This window comes from Ursus maritimus, unplaced genomic scaffold (genome assembly GCF_017311325.1).
Source record: "Ursus maritimus isolate PB19 unplaced genomic scaffold, ASM1731132v1 scaffold_15, whole genome shotgun sequence".
Lineage (NCBI taxonomy): Eukaryota > Metazoa > Chordata > Mammalia > Carnivora > Ursidae > Ursus > Ursus maritimus.
In genome coordinates, this window is record NW_024423897.1 from 4452154 (window position 1) to 4471156 (window position 19003).

Below are 19003 nucleotides of genomic sequence, written 5' to 3' on the forward strand. Positions count from 1 at the left end.
TCCGGTAAACGCAATATATTCCTCTCCTATTCCCCATCATCTTTCGCAGACTACTTACTGTATGAGGTGAGTCTTTGAGTAGGTACACTAAGCTCTAAGCAGTGATACTCTTGGGAGATGATTCTCTTAACAGTATAGTTTGAAGCAGCATTTTCCCTTTGGCATCTTCTCTTGAAGGCTTTATAAGAGAAGAAACAAGCATTGGATTCTTGTAGTATTCGGTAGTTTTGAAATGTCACATATTGGGATGTAGTCTGTTGTGATGGTGTTAGTGCAGTTTCCTTACTTAGGTTGGTGCTACTACGTAGACCACGTCATTTTGCCATTGCAGTCTTTTTAATGCAGAGACATAGGCGTGTATACACACTAACTTTTGTACATGACTTCAAGATATTATAGCCCTTATCCACACCCCCAAGCCATGGGTCTCTAGCAAAGAACTCCTGATATCAAATTTTCCCAAGGATGAATTTAATGGCAAGTGGATCTTATACCAGAATTTCGATATCTACATATTCCGTGAATTACTTGGCCATGGTGATATCAGACTCCATTTGAAAAAAATCGTGTACTGTCACAGGGGCCAAAGGAAAGATGCCTGAAGAGAAAGAAAGGCCTGGCCTTAGGTGGCAGTTCATTAACTACAGCTTCAAACAGGCCCCACACCCTTAGAGCAGTGGCTCTTAAGAGGAAGAGGCAATGTTGCTGCTGCCCCCTTCCGCTTTCTGGCATCTAGCATGTAGAGGCCTGGGAAGCTGTTAACATCTTACAGTGCACATGACAGCTCCCCCAAAACACAGAATTATCCGACCCAAAATGTCAGTAGTCCTAAGGTTGATAAGCCTTAAAGTCTACCTGCTTCTTCCTTGATTGTGTCTTTCATTGGAAGTAGAATAGGAAGGTCTGCGTTTTTATTTACATGTAATGTTGCTTGGTAAATGTAGAAAGAAAGAGATGGTGATGAGAAGGGTAGGAAGTGAATAAGTCAGGTTGGTATTTCAAAGAACTTTCCTTTCCCAGAAGTGTTGGAGACTTAATGAGGGTTTCACCTTTCAGATTGGCTTAACTCATGGTTTCATCTGAGAGTGTGGATGTAGGAAAACACCTTCCCTTTCTTTTGGCAGACTCATGGTTTTTTTTCTTACCTCACCCTTGAACCTGTAACCCTGTGTCTATTTTAATCTTTAAGGAGTAACAGTCAAAGTGATTAAGAAAAATTGTGGCTCTTATTAGAGAATTTTCTGTTCATGCCATTCCTCCTTATCCTCACAGCCCCATGTTGTAGGCTGAGAAAGATGGGGAATAGGAGAGGATTATATTATACTTAGCAGAAGTGGGTATTTCCTTGATCTGTCAGAAATATTTGTCCAGTGAAGTGAGAGGAGGAAGGGGTTATGCCATGCTTAGTGTCCTAGTCCAGTGTTTGCCAATATGTGCTGAACTGTTATTAAGAGATAGAAAAGGGAGATGTCCATGTCCAACAAACTTGGGAAAGCTGGATTAAACTAATTTAGCATGATTTAATTATAGAACATTACAGAGCCTTTAGTATCTTAATGAGATATATTGTAACTGTGTGGCGTGAAAGAGAGAGAGGAAGGGAGAGGGGAAAAAAAGAGGGGGTGAGGTTGGGAGGAGAGAGCATGCACAGGAACATACAGCATTTGTCACACTTAATTAGACCCTGGGACCCTTTTCACTCTGAGCATCTCTTGTGTCACCTGGAATACTCCTTGGAAATGACCCTCTGATCAGTGTAGCTTGAGAGCAGCATTTTCCCTTTGGCATCTCCTCCTGAAGGCTTTATAAGAAAAGTTGAAAAGGTATGTATGATGGGGGAGCTATTCCAGCCACCCCAGGGCTTTATTAAATACAGTTTTATTAAATTGTATATCTTTATTCACTTTTCTCAGGCCTTAAGAGAATAGTTGTTGTTTTTATCAGAGGGGTTGTTTCTTTCTCAACTGTATAAATAAACACCATTTCTCTGTTTTGGAATGAATGAAAGGAAGAATTAAACTGTAAAGAAGGTTGTTTCTTATGTAGTCTGTGGGGACTTCTGACTTTTATTTCCTCCCTGAGTGAGGAAAGTATTTAGGTAGCTTAGGTCAGAATAGCTCTAGTGGGTTCAGACTCCTGTATAACAAAAGTTTTTAGTTTAAAACACTACATTTATGCATCCCTCATACATTTCTTGCGGTGCCTGAAGATGGGGGCAGGGACTTCCCATCTTTCTTCTACTGTCTGTACTTAACTTTTCATATTTCCAGTCATGCTTTCTTCTTCTTCTTCTTCTTTTTTTTTTTAAAGATTTTTATTTATTTATTCGACAGAGTTAGAGACAGCCAGCGAGAGAGGGAACACAAGCAGGGGGAGTGGGAGAGGAAGAAGCAGGCTCATTGTGGAAGAGCCTGATGTGGGGCTCGATCCCATCACGCCGGGATCACGCCCTGAGCCGAAGGCAGATGCCCAACCGCTGTGCCACCCAGGCGCCCCCATGCTTTCTTCTTGTCACTGTCTTAGAACCCAGGACATTGTGACCTTGCAAACCAGTTGGACCCAGAAGATGATGTTCCCCTTTTATTCACTCCCCTGCCAGCTTTATTAATCCCAAGCCCTTCTAGATCGTGGTTAAAGGAAAATTATATGGAGAGAGAAATACTACTTTTGTTTTTCTGTTCTCCATCCTCTTCTTCCCATTCAGGATCATTTATCTGTCTCCACTCTAGACCTGTTTTGACCCCTTGGACACATTGCCTTCCTCTCTAGCTCGTGGTTGGCTTTCTTATATAGGGAGCCTGGCCCTTTTGCCCCTTTCACCCATTGCAGACCTTGGCGCTGTGGGGCTTATAAGATTTTATTGAGGGAGCCAGTGGATTTTCGCTATATGCAGCCATCTGGAGCTATTCTCTCAAAGTCTGAGGTTAGAAAAGTATGAAAAGATAGCATTTGGGGGAAAGTAGCATCTTCAAAGCAGGGCATGAACAGATTTTTTTGAATACCAGTTACACACCAAGCACTGTGCTGGGGAATCTGAATCCCCACAACACTTTTATATGGTTTTTATCTGTCCGTGGGAAAAACAAGTTGCTCAAGATCACACACACACACACACACACACACACACACACACGATGAGTGGCCAGATTGGAATTCCAACTTCTCTCTGGTTTCAAGGCTTTTGACTTCTGTACTGCATCATACTGTATCCTTCATCAGAGCTAGCTATGTGACCTACAGAGCACTAGTGTTCAGTGGGTTTCTTCTGTGATTACCCACTTTGGGTTTTTCAGACAAATTGTTTGAGAATACTGTATGGGTCCAAACATTTTACAAATTGAAGAAAATAAAGGAAAAATGGAAATTTTGAGAGATAGGCTTTATCCCCAAAGGCAATAAACAGAATCGTGTAAACATTGATAAGTTAAACAGATCTGTAGGATCCTCTTGAATACTACTATGGAATGTTATAAATTTTATACCCTAATATTAGAATTTTAGGTTTGGGAAGGATCTTAAATTGTTATTCCTTTCAGAGCACAACTCTCCCACTTTCCCTTCTCATTAAGTTTCCATTTAGCCATCAGGTAGGAGCTTCAAAAGGGAAAATCCAATCATGTATAATCTCCAGTTAATGGGCATCTATTGAGCGACTAGGTCACCAGAAAGAGTAATTACACAGTGCCTCTTTGTGCAGTAAACACAAAAATCAAAAGCTAATGCATTCCCGAGGCAAGCCAGATTGTTACTTGCTACCAGCATCCTCCTCTTCAGGGAAAAAGTTGGGGCGCCCACCATGCTTGCTAAGGGAGATTGTAAAGCTGGTCCAGAAAAACAAGGTTATCAAGGGAGGAAAGAGAAAAGCAGAGAGGGCTTCCAGAGCTTTGTCATTCCTAATTGCTGATAATGGTTGGGATGGATTCCTGAATAGCAGACATTCTAGTAAATGTTTTGAGCAATCATCAAGAACTTAGTGGGTCTCTGGGGCTTTTTGCCACAAGTGAAAGAATAACAGTGACCACTAAGGTAGAGCCTCAGCCCCAGTCCCCTAATTTAGCCTGTTTTCTAAGCATGCCCAGCCTTCATAAATAAAGACTTTATGCTTACTTTTGTCCAACCCCTAACTGTACTGATTTATGGAAGATGAGCACAACCCTCTTGACTCAAAATGGCGTGTGTTAGTCACAAGCCAAAGAGCTCTGGGTTTGTGTCGGTACATTCTAGTTTGGGATTTCAAAATTATAATTTGGTGTAGTTATTTAAGGGATTTGCAAAACTTGGCATAATTCAAATAACCTGTTTTTCCCCCCTTAGAACACTTCAGTTATGGAGGATCACAATGAAGATGAGTCCCCAAAGAAAAATACTCTTTGGCAGGTAGGAATGACGACGCACAGATAAGATAGCAGTTGACTTACAGTAGATAAGAGGCTCCCTCAGCTCCTGTCCTCAGTAAAAACAAGAGCCAAGCGTTTTCCTTTGTGCATTTTTGCTAGTTTCAGAATTCACCCCAATTTGTCTTCTGTTCCTTAGGAAAGTGTCCTTATGAAGAGTAAAGAATTTTGGAGTTACTACAGAGATTCTCATGTGTCTGTAGCCTAAAATATTCAGTTTATTGCCATGGGCTAAGCCAAAGGTGGTGTCCTTTGTCACCAGAATATTACCATGCCATACCAGTATGTGTGTTGGTGACTTAGTCTCGCTCTCCTCACCCTTCTCCCCCATTTCTTGTTATTTTGCCCTTTCCTTTTAAACTCCCGTTTTCTTCTCTTCTGGCTCTGTTCTAGTCTCCCATTTTCCTCCCAACTCCCCAGGGTTTTTTTGTTTTTGTTTTTTTCTTTTTTGCCAGTGTGGGGGTGTGGGCAATCGAATGTAAAGTTTCATGATTTGATCCTTTCATCAACCATTATGGTACAAATAACCTTTCCCTCATAAAGACACTTAAGGCAAAATAAACCTAAATATGAAGAGAATAATGTTAAAATATTCTCTGGTTTCATTTTATTGGAAACAAAAGGAGTAGATCAGTTAGTAAGGATAAAGTATGCCCAATAAATTGAAGATGAAATGAAACAAAGCAAAAACAGTGCCAGGAAGATGCCTCTGGTCCCAGCAGGTGGTTAGAAGTAGAAGTGGAAAATGTGCTGTAGAGTTGTGCATTTGTCACTATTTGGGGGAAGTGTGTGCAGACTGACTTATGTTCCTCCTTCCCATGTAGTATTTTCCAATAGGATTCTCTTCATTTACTATTGGTTTTTCAGTTCACAGTGGCTCTTAACACTTTGGCTTTCGGTTTTTCTTTCGTAAGTTCTGTCTTTCAGTCAGCTCGTTAATGGTATGCCAGTGCTGTAAGGAAGCTAGGTGGTTAGGAACCCTTCTGTAAATGAAATAGTAACCCTTTTGCTTATCAAATGAGATAATGGATGTGAACGTATTTTGTAAATTATAAAGCAGTATACAAGGGAAGGTCGTTACCATCGTATTTAACCTGTTATGAAAGTAATTAGTCTGACAAGTTATAATGAACACAATATAGAAAGAAGAGAGGAAGGAAAACGTACAGCTCTTTTTCTCAAGATTAGGTACTTTTAGCATTTGCGTACATATCCTTTGCTCTGTCTTGTGTGTTCCCCTTCACACAAATGACTAATTATAATGCTATATACAATTCTGCATCTTGCCTTTTGTTCCTTATTTCATACACGTGTTCTCTTGTTATTAAAATCTTACGTTATAAACCTAATTTTAATGACTACGTTCTAGTACCCTGTGTGGATGCGTTATTATTGGCTTTAACCAGTTGTGTGTGGTTGGGCAGTTTATTTCTAATTTTTGTGTTAAACATTCTGGTGAACACCCTTATACTTAAAAGTAGTAAAGGTGCTCCTTATACCAGCAGATATTCACCACAGTGAGGAATTTTCATTTTTTCTGACTGTTTTGAATGTTGGTTTTTAAGGTCTGTTAGATAGAGGTCTTATTACAAGCGGCATCAAAAATTTCTGTTCAATGCTGCCCTCTGGTGGTACCCAGTGTCAGTGAGCTCTCCTTCCCCCAAATGACAAGGGGAAAAAAGTGGTACTCCTTGTCATTGAGCTCTTCCTCACCCAAATGACGAGGGAAAAAACATCCTCTAGAGAGGGAGGTGGTAAGATAAATAGGGTGGGAACTGAATGCCTTCTGACTATATACCTCTAAATGTGGACATAAAAACTTACTTCAGGCAGGTGTGATATATAAGATTTTAATAAGGAAGGCCAGGCTTCTATGAATATTTATGAAGGATGTCTTCTTTCTGGGGTGGATTCAGTCCACTCGAAATTAGGGGACATGGTGATAACAAAGCTCTTGGTTCTTTCTGTGTAAAACCTCTGAGATAAGCTCCTAATGGAATTAATGCATGTTGGTAATGTAACTAGTTCTTCAGTTACCAAAATTCTCTTCTGTGCTAGGTTTTGGTATTACACATGAAGGAGCTATCAAAGGAGTGATGGGCAGGTAGCTTGGCAAATGTTTGACAAAAGCACGGAGGTAATTTTGTTTTTAAACAGTGATGTTACTGAGCCTTATAGCATCAGTGGCAGTTGTGCTTTCAGTCTACGGATTCCTTTTTTTTTTTTTTTTTTTAAATGCTGTTGTCAGACGCAGTGTATATAGTTTTCATTTGTAGAACAGTATGCTGGTTTTCTGCAAGGACCATGTAGATTTGTGGAGAAATGTACAGTTAGTATAGGAGTCTGTGGGATATCATAGGCAACTCTATAGGATAAGGATCATTTCAGGAATATGTGGTTTACCTTGGGTCACTTCTGGAGTAGGTGATCAATAAAAGGGATTGAAAGTCTAAACTTTTTTGCCAGCAGTTTGATAGCCCTGGAAACAGTTTGGAGATGGATCGGGTTTTTAGATTGAATTGCCTTCAGGTTTCCATCTTAGATAGACCAGTGGTTTTCAAAGTGTGGTCTCTAAAGTGTGTTCTCTGGACTAGCAGCATCAGTACCACCTGGGAACTTGTTAGCAATGCAGATTCTCAGGCTGCATTCCAGACCAATAGAATGAGGACATCTGTGGTGGAGCCGGGCAACATGTGAGTTAAGAAGCCCTCTTGTTACTCTGATGCACACAGGTGCGAGAACCATTGGCATAGATGAATGTAGATTGACTTTGGTCTTTGGGGGAGTAAAACAATCATTGCTACTTGTCCAAGTTGAACAAGTTTTCTAAGATGGTTGTCTCTAACATTAGTTATCTAATACCCACATGGTTTTGAAATAAGCTTTGAAGAATGATGACTTGAGACACCATTTAGCTTTATAAATAGCTGTAAATTTGACATTTACTTTAGAGACTAATTTGAGGACACAGGCCCTGAAGACATTTTAAATTACTTTATGAATGAATTAATGAAGGAATGAGTTTGGCTTTAAGGTATAACTGGTATTTTAAGATTAAATGCACAGGGTGAAAAAATGTTTCCAATGAAATACTAATTAGATTTCTTTTCCTTATCAAACTAATTAATTTTTTTCTTTATTTTTCTAAAATAGATAAGTAATGGAACATCATCTGTGATCGTCTCCAGAAAGAGGCCATCAGAAGGAAACTATCAAAAAGAAAAAGACTTGTGTATTAAATATTTTGACCAGTGGTCTGAATCAGATCAAGTGGAATTTGTGGAACACCTTATTTCACGAATGTGTCATTATCAGCATGGACATATTAACTCTTACCTGAAGCCCATGTTGCAGCGGGACTTTATTACCGCTTTACCAGGTAACTGTACTTGTCTTTTAAAAAGCTGAGCAGTGGAAGAATGTCCAGCCCGAGGGCCTAGGTGGAGCTGAGTAGATGTTTGTGAAATGGATGAATGAGTACAGTGTGACTACAGTGTGAGTTTCTTTGGGACCCATACTGTATTTTAACATATGGCACTTGAAAAGGAGTTATAATGTAGCATCTATATAGGAAATGTACGCAGTTTCTGCAATTAGTGGTGTTGGTCATTAGTCATACTATTGTTTCATTTAATTTAATGAGTTAATGCTATGCTGTTAGTTTTGATATAGTCTATATATATAATCTGTATTTTGGCTTTATAAATAATTTTTAAAAATATGAGACAATTTTTCCTACAGTGTTTATTTTTAAGAAGTGTCCCAAAGTTTAAGATATTCCTTTGTACCTGAAATGACATTTAGGGTAGAGAATGGCAAAAATATACTGGAAAAACTGAAGACATGTCTTTATTACATTTTTTTTTTTAAATTTTATTTATTTATTCGACAGAGATAGAGACAGCCAGTGAGAGAGGGAACACAAGCAGGGGGAGTGGGAGAGGAAGAAGCAGGCTCATAGCGGAAGAGCCTGATGTGGGGCTCGATCCCAGAATGCCGGGATCACTCCCTGAGCCGAAGGCAGACGCTTAACCGCTGTGCCACCCAGGCGCCCCTATTACATTTTTTTGAAACTTACTTCTGCATCTTCTCCCTCACTATTTCTTGCTCTTTCTCCCTTTCTCTCTCTTTCCCTGCCTCCCCCACACCCACATACTACTCTGGTTAAGTTTACTTTGATTAAAAAAAAAAAAGACTTTATTTATTTGACAGAGGCAGCAAGAGAGAGAACACAAGCAGGGGGAGTGGGAGAGGAAGAAACAGGCTCCTGGGATCCTGGGATCATGACCTGGGCTGAAGGCAGACCCTTAATGACTAAGCCACCCAGGCGCCCCCAAAAAAGACTATTTTTTAGAATAGTTTTAAGTTTATAATAAAATTGAATGGAAAATACAAAGAATTCCCATATTTTCCATATCTTCACCCCACTCCCCTATCACGTGGCTCATTTGTTATATAACACATAGGCCTACATTGATACACCATTATCACCCAAAGTCCATACTTTACGTTAGGGTTCACTCTTGGTGTTGTACATTCTATGGGTTTTGGCAAATGTATAATGATATGTATCTATCATTATAGTATCCTGTAGAGTGGTTTCACTGCTCTAAAAATCCTCTGTGCTCTCCCTATTCGATCCCCCTTTGAGTTTTGGTCACTCATTCTCTCTTTTCTCTCTCTTTATCCCTTCCTCTTCTTCCTCCTCCTCTTCTTATAATTTTAAATATAAATTTGGCTAGGTAAGATGGATTTCACTTCTGAAGAGAATGGTAGCCAGAATGTTTTCTTCTAATATGGTCAGTCTAGAGGTTACAACTGCCATGCCAGGGTAGACCTAGAAATGGTCAGGGATAAAACAGTGCCACTGCCACCAGCCCTAACCTGTCAGAGCTTCTGGACAGCTCTTCAAAGAGTAGCTCCTCCCTTAGCCTGTCTGTGATTTACAGTGCATCAGGACTCCATATTCTAAGGATTTCCATGGTAATATTTGGACCTGGGCTCAGGTCTCAGGCCAGCTTCAGATTTCTAATCTTTCTTCCAAAATGTGTTAGTTTACTTTCTACAATGAGAGTGTTTAAGGATATTTGAGAGTTAGCTTAGAAAATTTTGACTCTCTAGTTGTTTTTATGCTGAAATGTAGCATTGTTTGCCCTGTTTCATTCATTAGTACTTCTAGAAAAGAAAATAAGAATGCTCTCTTTCTAGAATGGTATAGTATTTAATTGCTGGGAGGGATCTTAGCCATCCTTAATCCTCTTTCTCATTGTATAGACTAGGAAGCCAATGATCAGAGACATTGCGTGAAATGACAAAGATCATACACCTTGGTTATTGCGTTGATTATGTGGGTGATGGTGGGGGGCTGGTTCAAAAGTTAGTGCAAAGGCTAAAATCATTATAGTTAGGATTACTCAGGAAAATTCCTTAAATTGGCCCTAAGTCTAGAATATATGTTTACAACCCAGTTAAGTAGTAATTACTTTTACTTATGAGAGAGAGAGAGAGAGAGAGAAACAGGGTTTTAATTGTATGAGAGGGAAGAAGGTTGAGGGGGTCGGGGAGAGGGAGTTATAGGTGGGTTTCAGTAAGGTGAGTGGGCCTGTGGCGCTGCGTCTCTGGTATGTGCAGTGCCAGCGCTCAGAACCCCTGGCACCCAAGCCTTTCTGTGGCCTCAGGTTCCTTCTCGCATCAAGAAAAGATAGAGCAGTTTTTAAAGTGGTGATTGTACTGATCCTCATAAGTGATTTTAACTAAATGAAGTTATGCCTTCATTTTTCTCAGGCAAATCTGTTGTTTTTTTTGTTTGCTTTTTATTGTTTTGGATCTATTTCATTGTTGCCTGTAATTTACTTCTCAAACATTTTAGAGTGCCAAGAAACTCACCTTATATTCACAGAATATCCACGAGGTGGCACTGTTGAAGTTCTCTTGATTTGCAGAGTGTAGTTGAGAGGCAAGGCCTTCTGTTGGGGAGTGTACGGTCTTGGAGAAGGGACAGAACAGATGAACATGTGTTATGTATATAAATATGGTTAGTATAATTGCATACAATTCAGTTTTCATTACAGCGAATTTTAAGGTATTGTCCATATCTCTGTTAAAGTGGAATTTTGTGGTATTGAATATTACATGAAATGAATGGACCATTGGCTGGGACATGGAAATATTTTTGTTAAAATGCCATTTGTTTTAACAGGATTTGATCTGAACATATATACATATGTCAGTATATATCATACATATGAATCTAATAGCTGGGGACAAGCTGGCCTAGTTGATTGTGTTCGTGTCTAGTAGACTTGGATTAAACCTGGCGTTAGTTCCTTAACACAGACCTTGCCTTAAGAGTATTAGGGAAGAAACAGGTCCATGTGTATGTTCATACTTACATTTAATAATGTGTGGAGCAACTTACTAATCACTATTCTAGTTTGGTGTTTAACTTTTACTGTAGATGATCTTGAGTTTGAAGTTATCCTCTGTTGAAACTGTCAACTTAAGACTTCTTTTGATTGTAGAAACCATTAATTCTATAAAAATTGTCTATAGTTCTCGCTTTTAAATGCTTACTGTGAATATCATACCTGTCAGTATAGGGAAAATGGAAAATGTTTGTGGTCTCTGGCTCCTTTTGGTTCAGTGGAAAAAGTGATAATTATGATATGCTTTTCTAAAAATCATGGTAAATGTTTAGTCTGCAATGTCAATTTCTGCAGGCTAAGTTTGTGGTTTGTGAGAACTGTTGTTAAAGGGAAAATTTATACCATTTGAAGTAGAGGCAGATTGTACTTCAAAGAGGATGATAAGCATTGGCGATCCTTTTGGTGAGGTGGCTCGGCAAGTAAGAACTTGGAAACACTTAGCTTCCTGGCCATGGTTTATTCATTTGTCTTATCCCCAAGTAAGGGTGATAAACCGTTATGGACTGTGAATGTGACAGACTAGATCAAAGGTCTTGGGAGATGGGGAAGAGCCAGGGCGTAGCTAAGGCTTTTTAGGCTGGATGCAGGGCCGAAGACCAGCATGACAGTGGAAAGAGCTTGGAGTATTGGATTTACACAGCCCCTAAATTTGAATCCCAGCCTCTGCACTTAGTAGTTATATAAGCCCACTTTTTAGAACCTCAGTTTCCTTTTCTGTGTGGGAATAATAATAATACTTCATGGAATATTGTGAAGATTAAAAACAATGTATGTAATATGCCTGACATCTGGTGGGTATTCTGAAGATGGTAGCTTTAAAAAAAAGAAAAAGAAAGAGAAAGAAAAGAAAGAAAGAAAGAAAAAAAGAAAGAAAGAAAAAAAGCCTGGAGAGGCAGGAAACACCTGCTCCTCCAGAGGTAATAAGATTTGTTGCCAGGAAGTTTTAATTATTCACCCGCTAATTTTTGAATTGATTCATCTTGACATCATATAGGTAGGTGTTTGTTCCACTTTTTTTGGTACAACAAAATGTTGGACTTTGTGACCTGAGTGTCATTTCAGTTCAATTCCGTCTGAATCTTTGGTCCGTATATTCCAAGTTAAAGGCATCCATTGACGTACTGTTGCTGTCAGCATTGTTTTTTCTTTCAAAAGGTTTCTGACTTCAGATTTTACAACTAGGTCTGTGACTAGGAAGGGACACAGGAGTGGCTGGGGGAGGAAGTTTCTTTGCAGCTGCTCTTCGAAATGTGTTTCTAAAATAATAAAAGTTACTGTAATTGTATGATCTAAGCAGCTGTGTTAAAACTGGCTGTAGTCAAGGGCATTGAACTGACATTATACAGTTGAGTTTCATTTTGATATAGTGTTATTTACATATTGAGCTTTGAAATTTGTGCCTTTTAATTGTTTTAATATATTATTGAAATTTTCCCAGACCTTCATCTGGTGCCTATAATTAGCAACAGAAGCACTTCTTCAGCGTTGTGTGTGCCGTATTCTGGCCTCATTTTCTGAAACCATAATGTGTCCTCTTGTTGCGTTGGGAAGGGGGGTGGTGGTGGGAGATGGGGGTCTCAGCAAGATAGAGTCAGAGAGAGCCAGATATTGGTACCTAAGAAATGCTTAGTTTTAACACCTCAGAGGACTTTGTAGCTGGAGCAAATGGACCACCTTACTTAAGTAACTTCTTTGTCCTGAATAGGCTTGAAACAAGAAAGTTACATGGCCTGCATGGCTCCGGGGATAGCTCTTCTAAGGTGTTCAGATAGAGGTGGTGGGATTCCTATACCCTAAACATTTAAGGGAACGTGAGACTTACGCCAAGAGTGGGCTTAGTGCTTTGCTAGAGAAGGTATGCAACATTTTCTCTGCAGAAAAAAACAAAGAAGAGCAACATTGCTTAGCTTCTTTGACCAGTGATATCAGCTAAGGGGATTTAGGGATGAGGGAAGGAGAACAGAGACTGACACTTAGCAAGAACCAATTCTGTATCTGGCTCCTTAATAACCTCCTCCTGTTAACTTTCCCAGCAAGGCTAAGTAGTTCAGGAAATGAGCATACTGAGAGTAGCTGTCCCAGAGGGTTACTGTGCAGACTATATCAGATCATCTGCTTTAGCCATTTAATATCATTTTTATTTTATGGAAGACTTAGATCCAAAAAGGAGAACTGATGTGCTTCAGCCCGGGCTATCTGACTCTACAGCCAGTGCATTTACCAAGAGACTAAAACATGCTGCCTCCTAGAATGGGGGTATGAATTTAAAATACTATCCGAGGAAAGTAAATGTCATAGAGATGTTACTGAATTGGAGTGATGGCATCTGAAAGAGGAGGAAATATGTGTTAGAGATTTTCTTATGCAGAAGCTCAGCGATAGTCTCATGGTGAACTATTGAAGGGGGAAAAAATCAAAGAGGACTAAAAAGGGTACCATGGCTATAAAGCAGTAGTTCTCAACCTTTCAGAATTATCTGGTGGCACTTCTTAAAAATAGAGATTCCTGGTACTCACCATCTAAAGATTCTTATTCAGTAGACCAGAAAAAATGTCCAGGGAATCTGTTTTTGTTGCTTGTTGTTTTTGTTTATTTGTTTTAAAAAATCACTTGCCCTAAGTGACTCAGTTACAACTGCACAGGCTTCTGAGAACAGCTCCTAGACCACCCAGGCAGGTGGAAGATTTGGGATGCTACTTTCCCAGTTCATAGTCAGACCATGAGGATGTTGCAGTCATTGAGGAAGTTGCAATGAGAAAGTAACGATCTGAAGCATTCTTGTCTCCTATTCATTCCCTCTCTTAGAGAGCAGGGGACTCACGAGGGAAATTGGTTAGGGGTGTGTTTATAACCAATTAGGGTTTGGTTGATGATAGGGCAATAACCTAGACCTTGAAAGGTGACTGTGTTCTCATAGGATGTGTAGAAACTAGAAGATAGGTAAGTACCCAGAATTAGAAAAATTCAGAGAAGAGCTAAATCTATTAGCCCATGACTAGAGACATTACAAGAAAATATGAATGTAGAGGTCTGAGAGATCCTGAAATGTGAAATTCTTGTTACTGATTTGTTAGTCCTAGCAGTGGAGAGCTACAAGCAGGACTTCCCTGATTTTAAATGAAGATGGAAGAAAGGGGCACATGATCATGGAGATAAACAAAAAGGAAACCAAAGCCCCCATAAACCAGCAGACCTAACGATAGTGTGTGCCGGGATAGTGACAGACCCTGTAGTTGTGATTTTCAGAATTGTGGAACACTGAGGAGAAGCAGAGCTACTGGTCCAGTTGTGCCCTTTACAGTAAACTTGTACAGCTGTGTTTGGTAGCCCTGCATGGTAGGTAGCACCCTGGGATGGGCACTTTTCTTGGTTTTAAAAACTGGAGAAGTAGAGGTGGGTGTATTTGGGGGCTGTTGGCTGATAAATTTGTTACAGTCTAGCAGACCTTTAAAATGGATTATCCAAGTTAAATAATTTGCAGCTGAAAAGGCCCTGCAGAGTTGCCTAAGCCTAGAAGGGAGTATACAGATGTTTGGAGCCTTTATCTCTGAGAGGATTTAGGGATTAAAAATTTTTTGCTTATATGGATTTTATAATTTTTCTGTAATGAACTTGGGTTATATATGTTTTAAAAAAAGGACACATCAGCTACTTGCCAACTTGTAAATAAAAAATGCGATACCAACTTTATGTAGTAAGCACCAGTTAAAGAATACAAAGTATAGCCATACCATTGGGGTGGGGGAGGGGGATAAGGTTATCAGATTAGTGGGTCAGAAGAATGATGTAAAAAAAAAGGTAAAGGTGGTAGGGTCTTTATATGGGGCAGAGTTTGTCCAAATACTCAAATACTGAATAGAGAGATGTGGGCTGGACAATAGTACATCCAGATCATTACAGAACCAGTGGCTCAGTATTGGTATATGTGAGTATTTCATGAATGGACCCACGGAAGCCTGGATAGAAATATCTAGAATCATTGGTGCTGTCCTTGGTTCTGATCCATTTAACATGTTTGCCAAGAACTTGGGATGAAGACTTAACTGCATTTGACCATCATGCACATTTTTGGTGTGGAATACCCACTCTTCTGGAGGACAGAATCACAACTCTAGAGGCTGACATGGGGGGTCAGATCAAGCTTCAAAGGTGAATTATAGCAAGGATAACTATAAATTCCTGCACGAATTTATTCCTGCCCTTTGTCTCTCCATTAGCCATACAGATACAGAACTAGGGGGAATTTTTAAAAATAGATATTTTTGGGGAACAGGCCTAGGAATTTCTTTAATTTAACTGCCATCTTTAGAAATCTACTGTGATAGGACTACTAGATAAAGGCAATGTAATCTTTGTACCAACTGTCATATAATGACATGTACAAGAAAAGATCATGGTTTCGGTGTAGTCTTCATGATCACATCAGAGCTAGTATTAGATCTAGACCAGAGTAGGACAATTAGTATATGAAAGGCTTGTAAACCACAGTCAACAGTATAAAGTGTCATTCTCAGAGTTGAAGACGACATTAGTTGGTAAAGCATTTTAATGCATCATCTCATCTTGATATTTTCAAAATAGAGATTATTATTTCCCCATCTTATACAGATGAGAACCTGAGCTCTGAAAATTCAAAGACTTACCTGTATCCTGCCAAGTTAGTGCTGCTACATGGCTTCTATTTATCTTGAGAGAAAGAGCAAATATTAATCTTGTATGGTGCCTTGTTGTCTTTAAAATCTTTTCATAAGATTCTTTCATTTGATTCTCACTGGTGGCGTGAGAAAGGACAATGGTTACAGGTGATTACCATTTTATAACAGTGAAAGACCAAGAGCTAGTTATATTTAATGTTTGTTTCATGTCAAAGAACTGCTACATGGTGAACCCAGACTTGAAATTGGAATTTTCTGCCTATATGTTTAGTGTTCCCACCACTGCTGTAGGCCTAGGGGTGAGCTTTATTTTTGTAGCTACAGAGGCCTTGCCTATATCCACACGGTGGGAGTTTGCAGGTGGCCACAGTGTTGACCACGGTGATTTCTTTACTAGATGGCAGTCAGGCAGACACTGAATCTTGGTTGTCTTTGGGAGGATCCTTGCATTGTGTGGGATAAGCCTCTTAAGGTTGAAGAATTTGTAGGTATGTATGGTTCTTGCTTTTAAGGATTTTACCTCCGTAAGAAGGTGAAGGAATGATTGACAAAAATAAATCTAAGGAGACTTGACTTTAACTCTTAGATTGTCGTTAACTTTTCATAAGCTTTTTAAGCTGTGTCAGTGTTTCACCTTTTTTGTCTCCGTGGCCCCGAGGCGTTCACATAGGTCATGTATTAAGAGGATGATTTGTTACGAGAGATGGTAAGTCAGGGGGGGAAAGAACACCAACTTGGGAGCAAGAGATCAGAGTTGCAATCTAGGCTTTACTACTCTATAGCTGTGAAACCTTGAGGACTTTACCTCTCTGTGCCTCATCTGTAAATTTTGAGGAATTGTTATCCTGTAGTAGTTTTGTAAGTGTTATGTAAAAGAAAATGTAAACAAGTCTTTTTTCATAATATCTGACAAATAGAAAACTGTCTAAGATCGGCTTTTACATGTTGCCACGAAAATATATATATATATATATTTTTAAAGTAAGCTCTGTGCCCAACCTGTGGCTTAAACTCAATGACCCTGAGACCAAGAGTTGCATGCACTACTGACTGAGCCAGCCAGGGGCCCTGTCATCAGTTTTATCTTAAAAACTCAGAATCAGAAAGAAGCATATGTGTTTATGTTCTCATGCACTTGTATATCTGCGGAACTTTTGATATTACTCAAGTATGTTACCTGGTTCAGGATTTCTTTATTCGTCTTCCCTTTACAGAAATGGTGACTGGTACATTTCCATCTCCCTTCCCATTCCTTCACTGCCTTTTCTATTTTGTAGAGCAAGGCTTAGACCACATAGCAGAAAACATTCTTTCTTACCTGGATGCCAGGTCTCTGTGTGCAGCAGAGCTGGTATGTAAAGAATGGCAGCGAGTGATCTCTGAAGGAATGCTTTGGAAGAAGCTGATTGAACGAATGGTGCGCACTGACCCTCTATGGAAGGGGCTTTCAGAAAGAAGAGGGTGGTAAGTTCTTGGGTTGCTTGTTCCCTTGAAAAAAGTTTCTTGGACATAGGGTCAGTTTGACTGCTCAAATAACCAGTTATACTTGCCAAATGTGTTGGCCCATTTTAAACAGGTGGGAAAGAGGAGTGGTCTCGAGTGGTGGGGGGATGGAGGGGTGGTGGATGGGAGTTAAAGCTGTTAGAATAATTCCTTTTGCAATGCGTATTTCCTTTACAAGTATTAACCGCAGGAAGTATTACGTAGTTTGAATGAATAATTTGGCTTTTCAAAGCTATGTATTTATGGTTTTCTTTTCACATTATTGTTAAGTGATGATACTATTACCAAAAGATAGATAAGAAAATATGAGAAAGTCAAATAACGCCATTTTGCTATTTGTCATTGCTTTTGGTTGAAGATACGGGAGGCACAGCAGGCAGGAGTTTTCAGATAATCCATTAGCTTACGCCCAGCTTTATAGCTTTGTGCACCTACATACCCTGGCCCACTTAGCATGGAGAGAGTGTTGGAGATGGGAGTACGGTTTGCGGTGTGAGTGAGGATTAGGGCTGTATTTTCTTCGTGGGAGGAAGTTTGATGTGTACCAAGTAAGGTTTTTCACAAAGTTACATTAGCACTTTTTATTAAATTACAGAATGAAGGGGTATATTAATATGTGTTAGGTGTTCAGAAAATAAAAGTCTAGGATTACGATACAGAGCTGGAAATTAAAGTACACTCATGTCTAATGTGTGAATTTAATGGTCAGAAATCCTGCTTCTGAACTGTCAAAAGACTTGGAAGATACAGTATCTTTGTAAGCACCCTGTTTAAATAAAATTCACCCTTTTATGTGCAAAAATGTAACATCTGTTTGTTTTTATTTGCCAGGGATCAGTACCTGTTTAAGAACAGACCTACAGATGGCCCTCCCAATTCATTTTATAGGTCATTATACCCAAAGATTATCCAGGATATAGAGGTAACTTTATGATTTATCTGTTTTATGGGCTCTTTGTGTCTTGTTCTCAACTTTTTATGTTGCCTTAGAGTGTTTTTTGCTCTAAAAACATGGAGCTGGTAATGTTTTTTTTAAGTTGAACTCTTAAAGCAACTGTGTCATAATCTGTATAATCTGCAGCCGTTCTTCAGAGTAGGTAATGCCTTTTTGTAAAAAATGATCTGACTTTTCTACAACATGAAGTACGTCTGCAAGGTTGCCAGTGAATTAAAACCTGAATCCAAAGTCAGCTTTTTATTCTAATTTGATAAATTTTCCAAAATCCAAGGCGCAGTTTCTCAGGTCAGCAGTTTCACATTTTTGAGCCATCTCTAGGGAGCTGGAGAAGGCACAGTCTCAGCTTCCTCTGTAAATTTCCCATAACTTTCTTCATAAAAATGACTCAAATATGATTCTAAGCAATAGTTAAGTGGGTTTTATAGAGCAAATTATGCTCCTGGACCATTTTGGATGTGAGTGTAACTTCACCAGACCAGTAAAACTCTGTAAACTTGATGGGAAACATTGGAGATGTTTGATATTATTCGTGTGTTCTAATTAGTTCAGTTTTATTATTTAGCCCTTTTCCTTGAACCAGGAAAGACATGCACAGGCATTTCTCATTAACTCTTTCACATGTGTTCTTGGCAGGTCTTGGTTACTTCACTATTTCCTCCTTGGCGAAAAGTTTAGCCTTTGCTAGGCAGTGCTGTATCACCCATAAAGTTATACTCAGTTTCCCAAATGTGAAGTAATCCTCTGCCCCAGGTGATAGACATAAAAGTTATTATGCCAAAATTCATTAATGGAGAAACATGTGCCTTTTGGGGAGTCCACATCTCCCCCTTTAAGGCAGATGTGAACTGATGGAATGATTAGGTTAATGGTAAATCTCAATGTGACTAGAGTATCATATTTAAAACACAAATCCTTGTCTTGAGTATACAGCTCCCTAAAATGAGCTGTAAAGTAATCTTTTAGGGAAGGCTAAATAATATAAAACTTCTGCCTGACAAATCATAAAGTTTAGGAATTAATTGATCCATTGGCAGTTCAAAACTTAGAATGAATTGCTCCTACAGACAC

The 19003-nt window shown here is 39.3% G+C and overlaps 1 protein-coding gene across 5 annotated transcripts in view; it reads left to right on the forward strand.

Moving 5' to 3' along the window:
- Positions 1–19003, forward strand: part of FBXW11 (F-box and WD repeat domain containing 11) — a 118007-nt gene that overhangs the window by 70944 nt on the left and 28060 nt on the right. For 4 of the 5 annotated variants that reach the window (XM_040630294.1, XM_040630295.1, XM_040630297.1 and 1 more), the window contains 4 exons: positions 4315–4377; positions 7548–7773; positions 16752–16938; positions 17809–17899. In XM_040630294.1, coding sequence (XP_040486228.1) covers positions 4315–4377; positions 7548–7773; positions 16752–16938; positions 17809–17899 — 567 coding nt within the window. The remainder of the gene's footprint in view (positions 1–4314; positions 4378–7547; positions 7774–16751; positions 16939–17808; positions 17900–19003) is intronic. The other variant, XM_040630298.1, reaches the window with a different exon arrangement.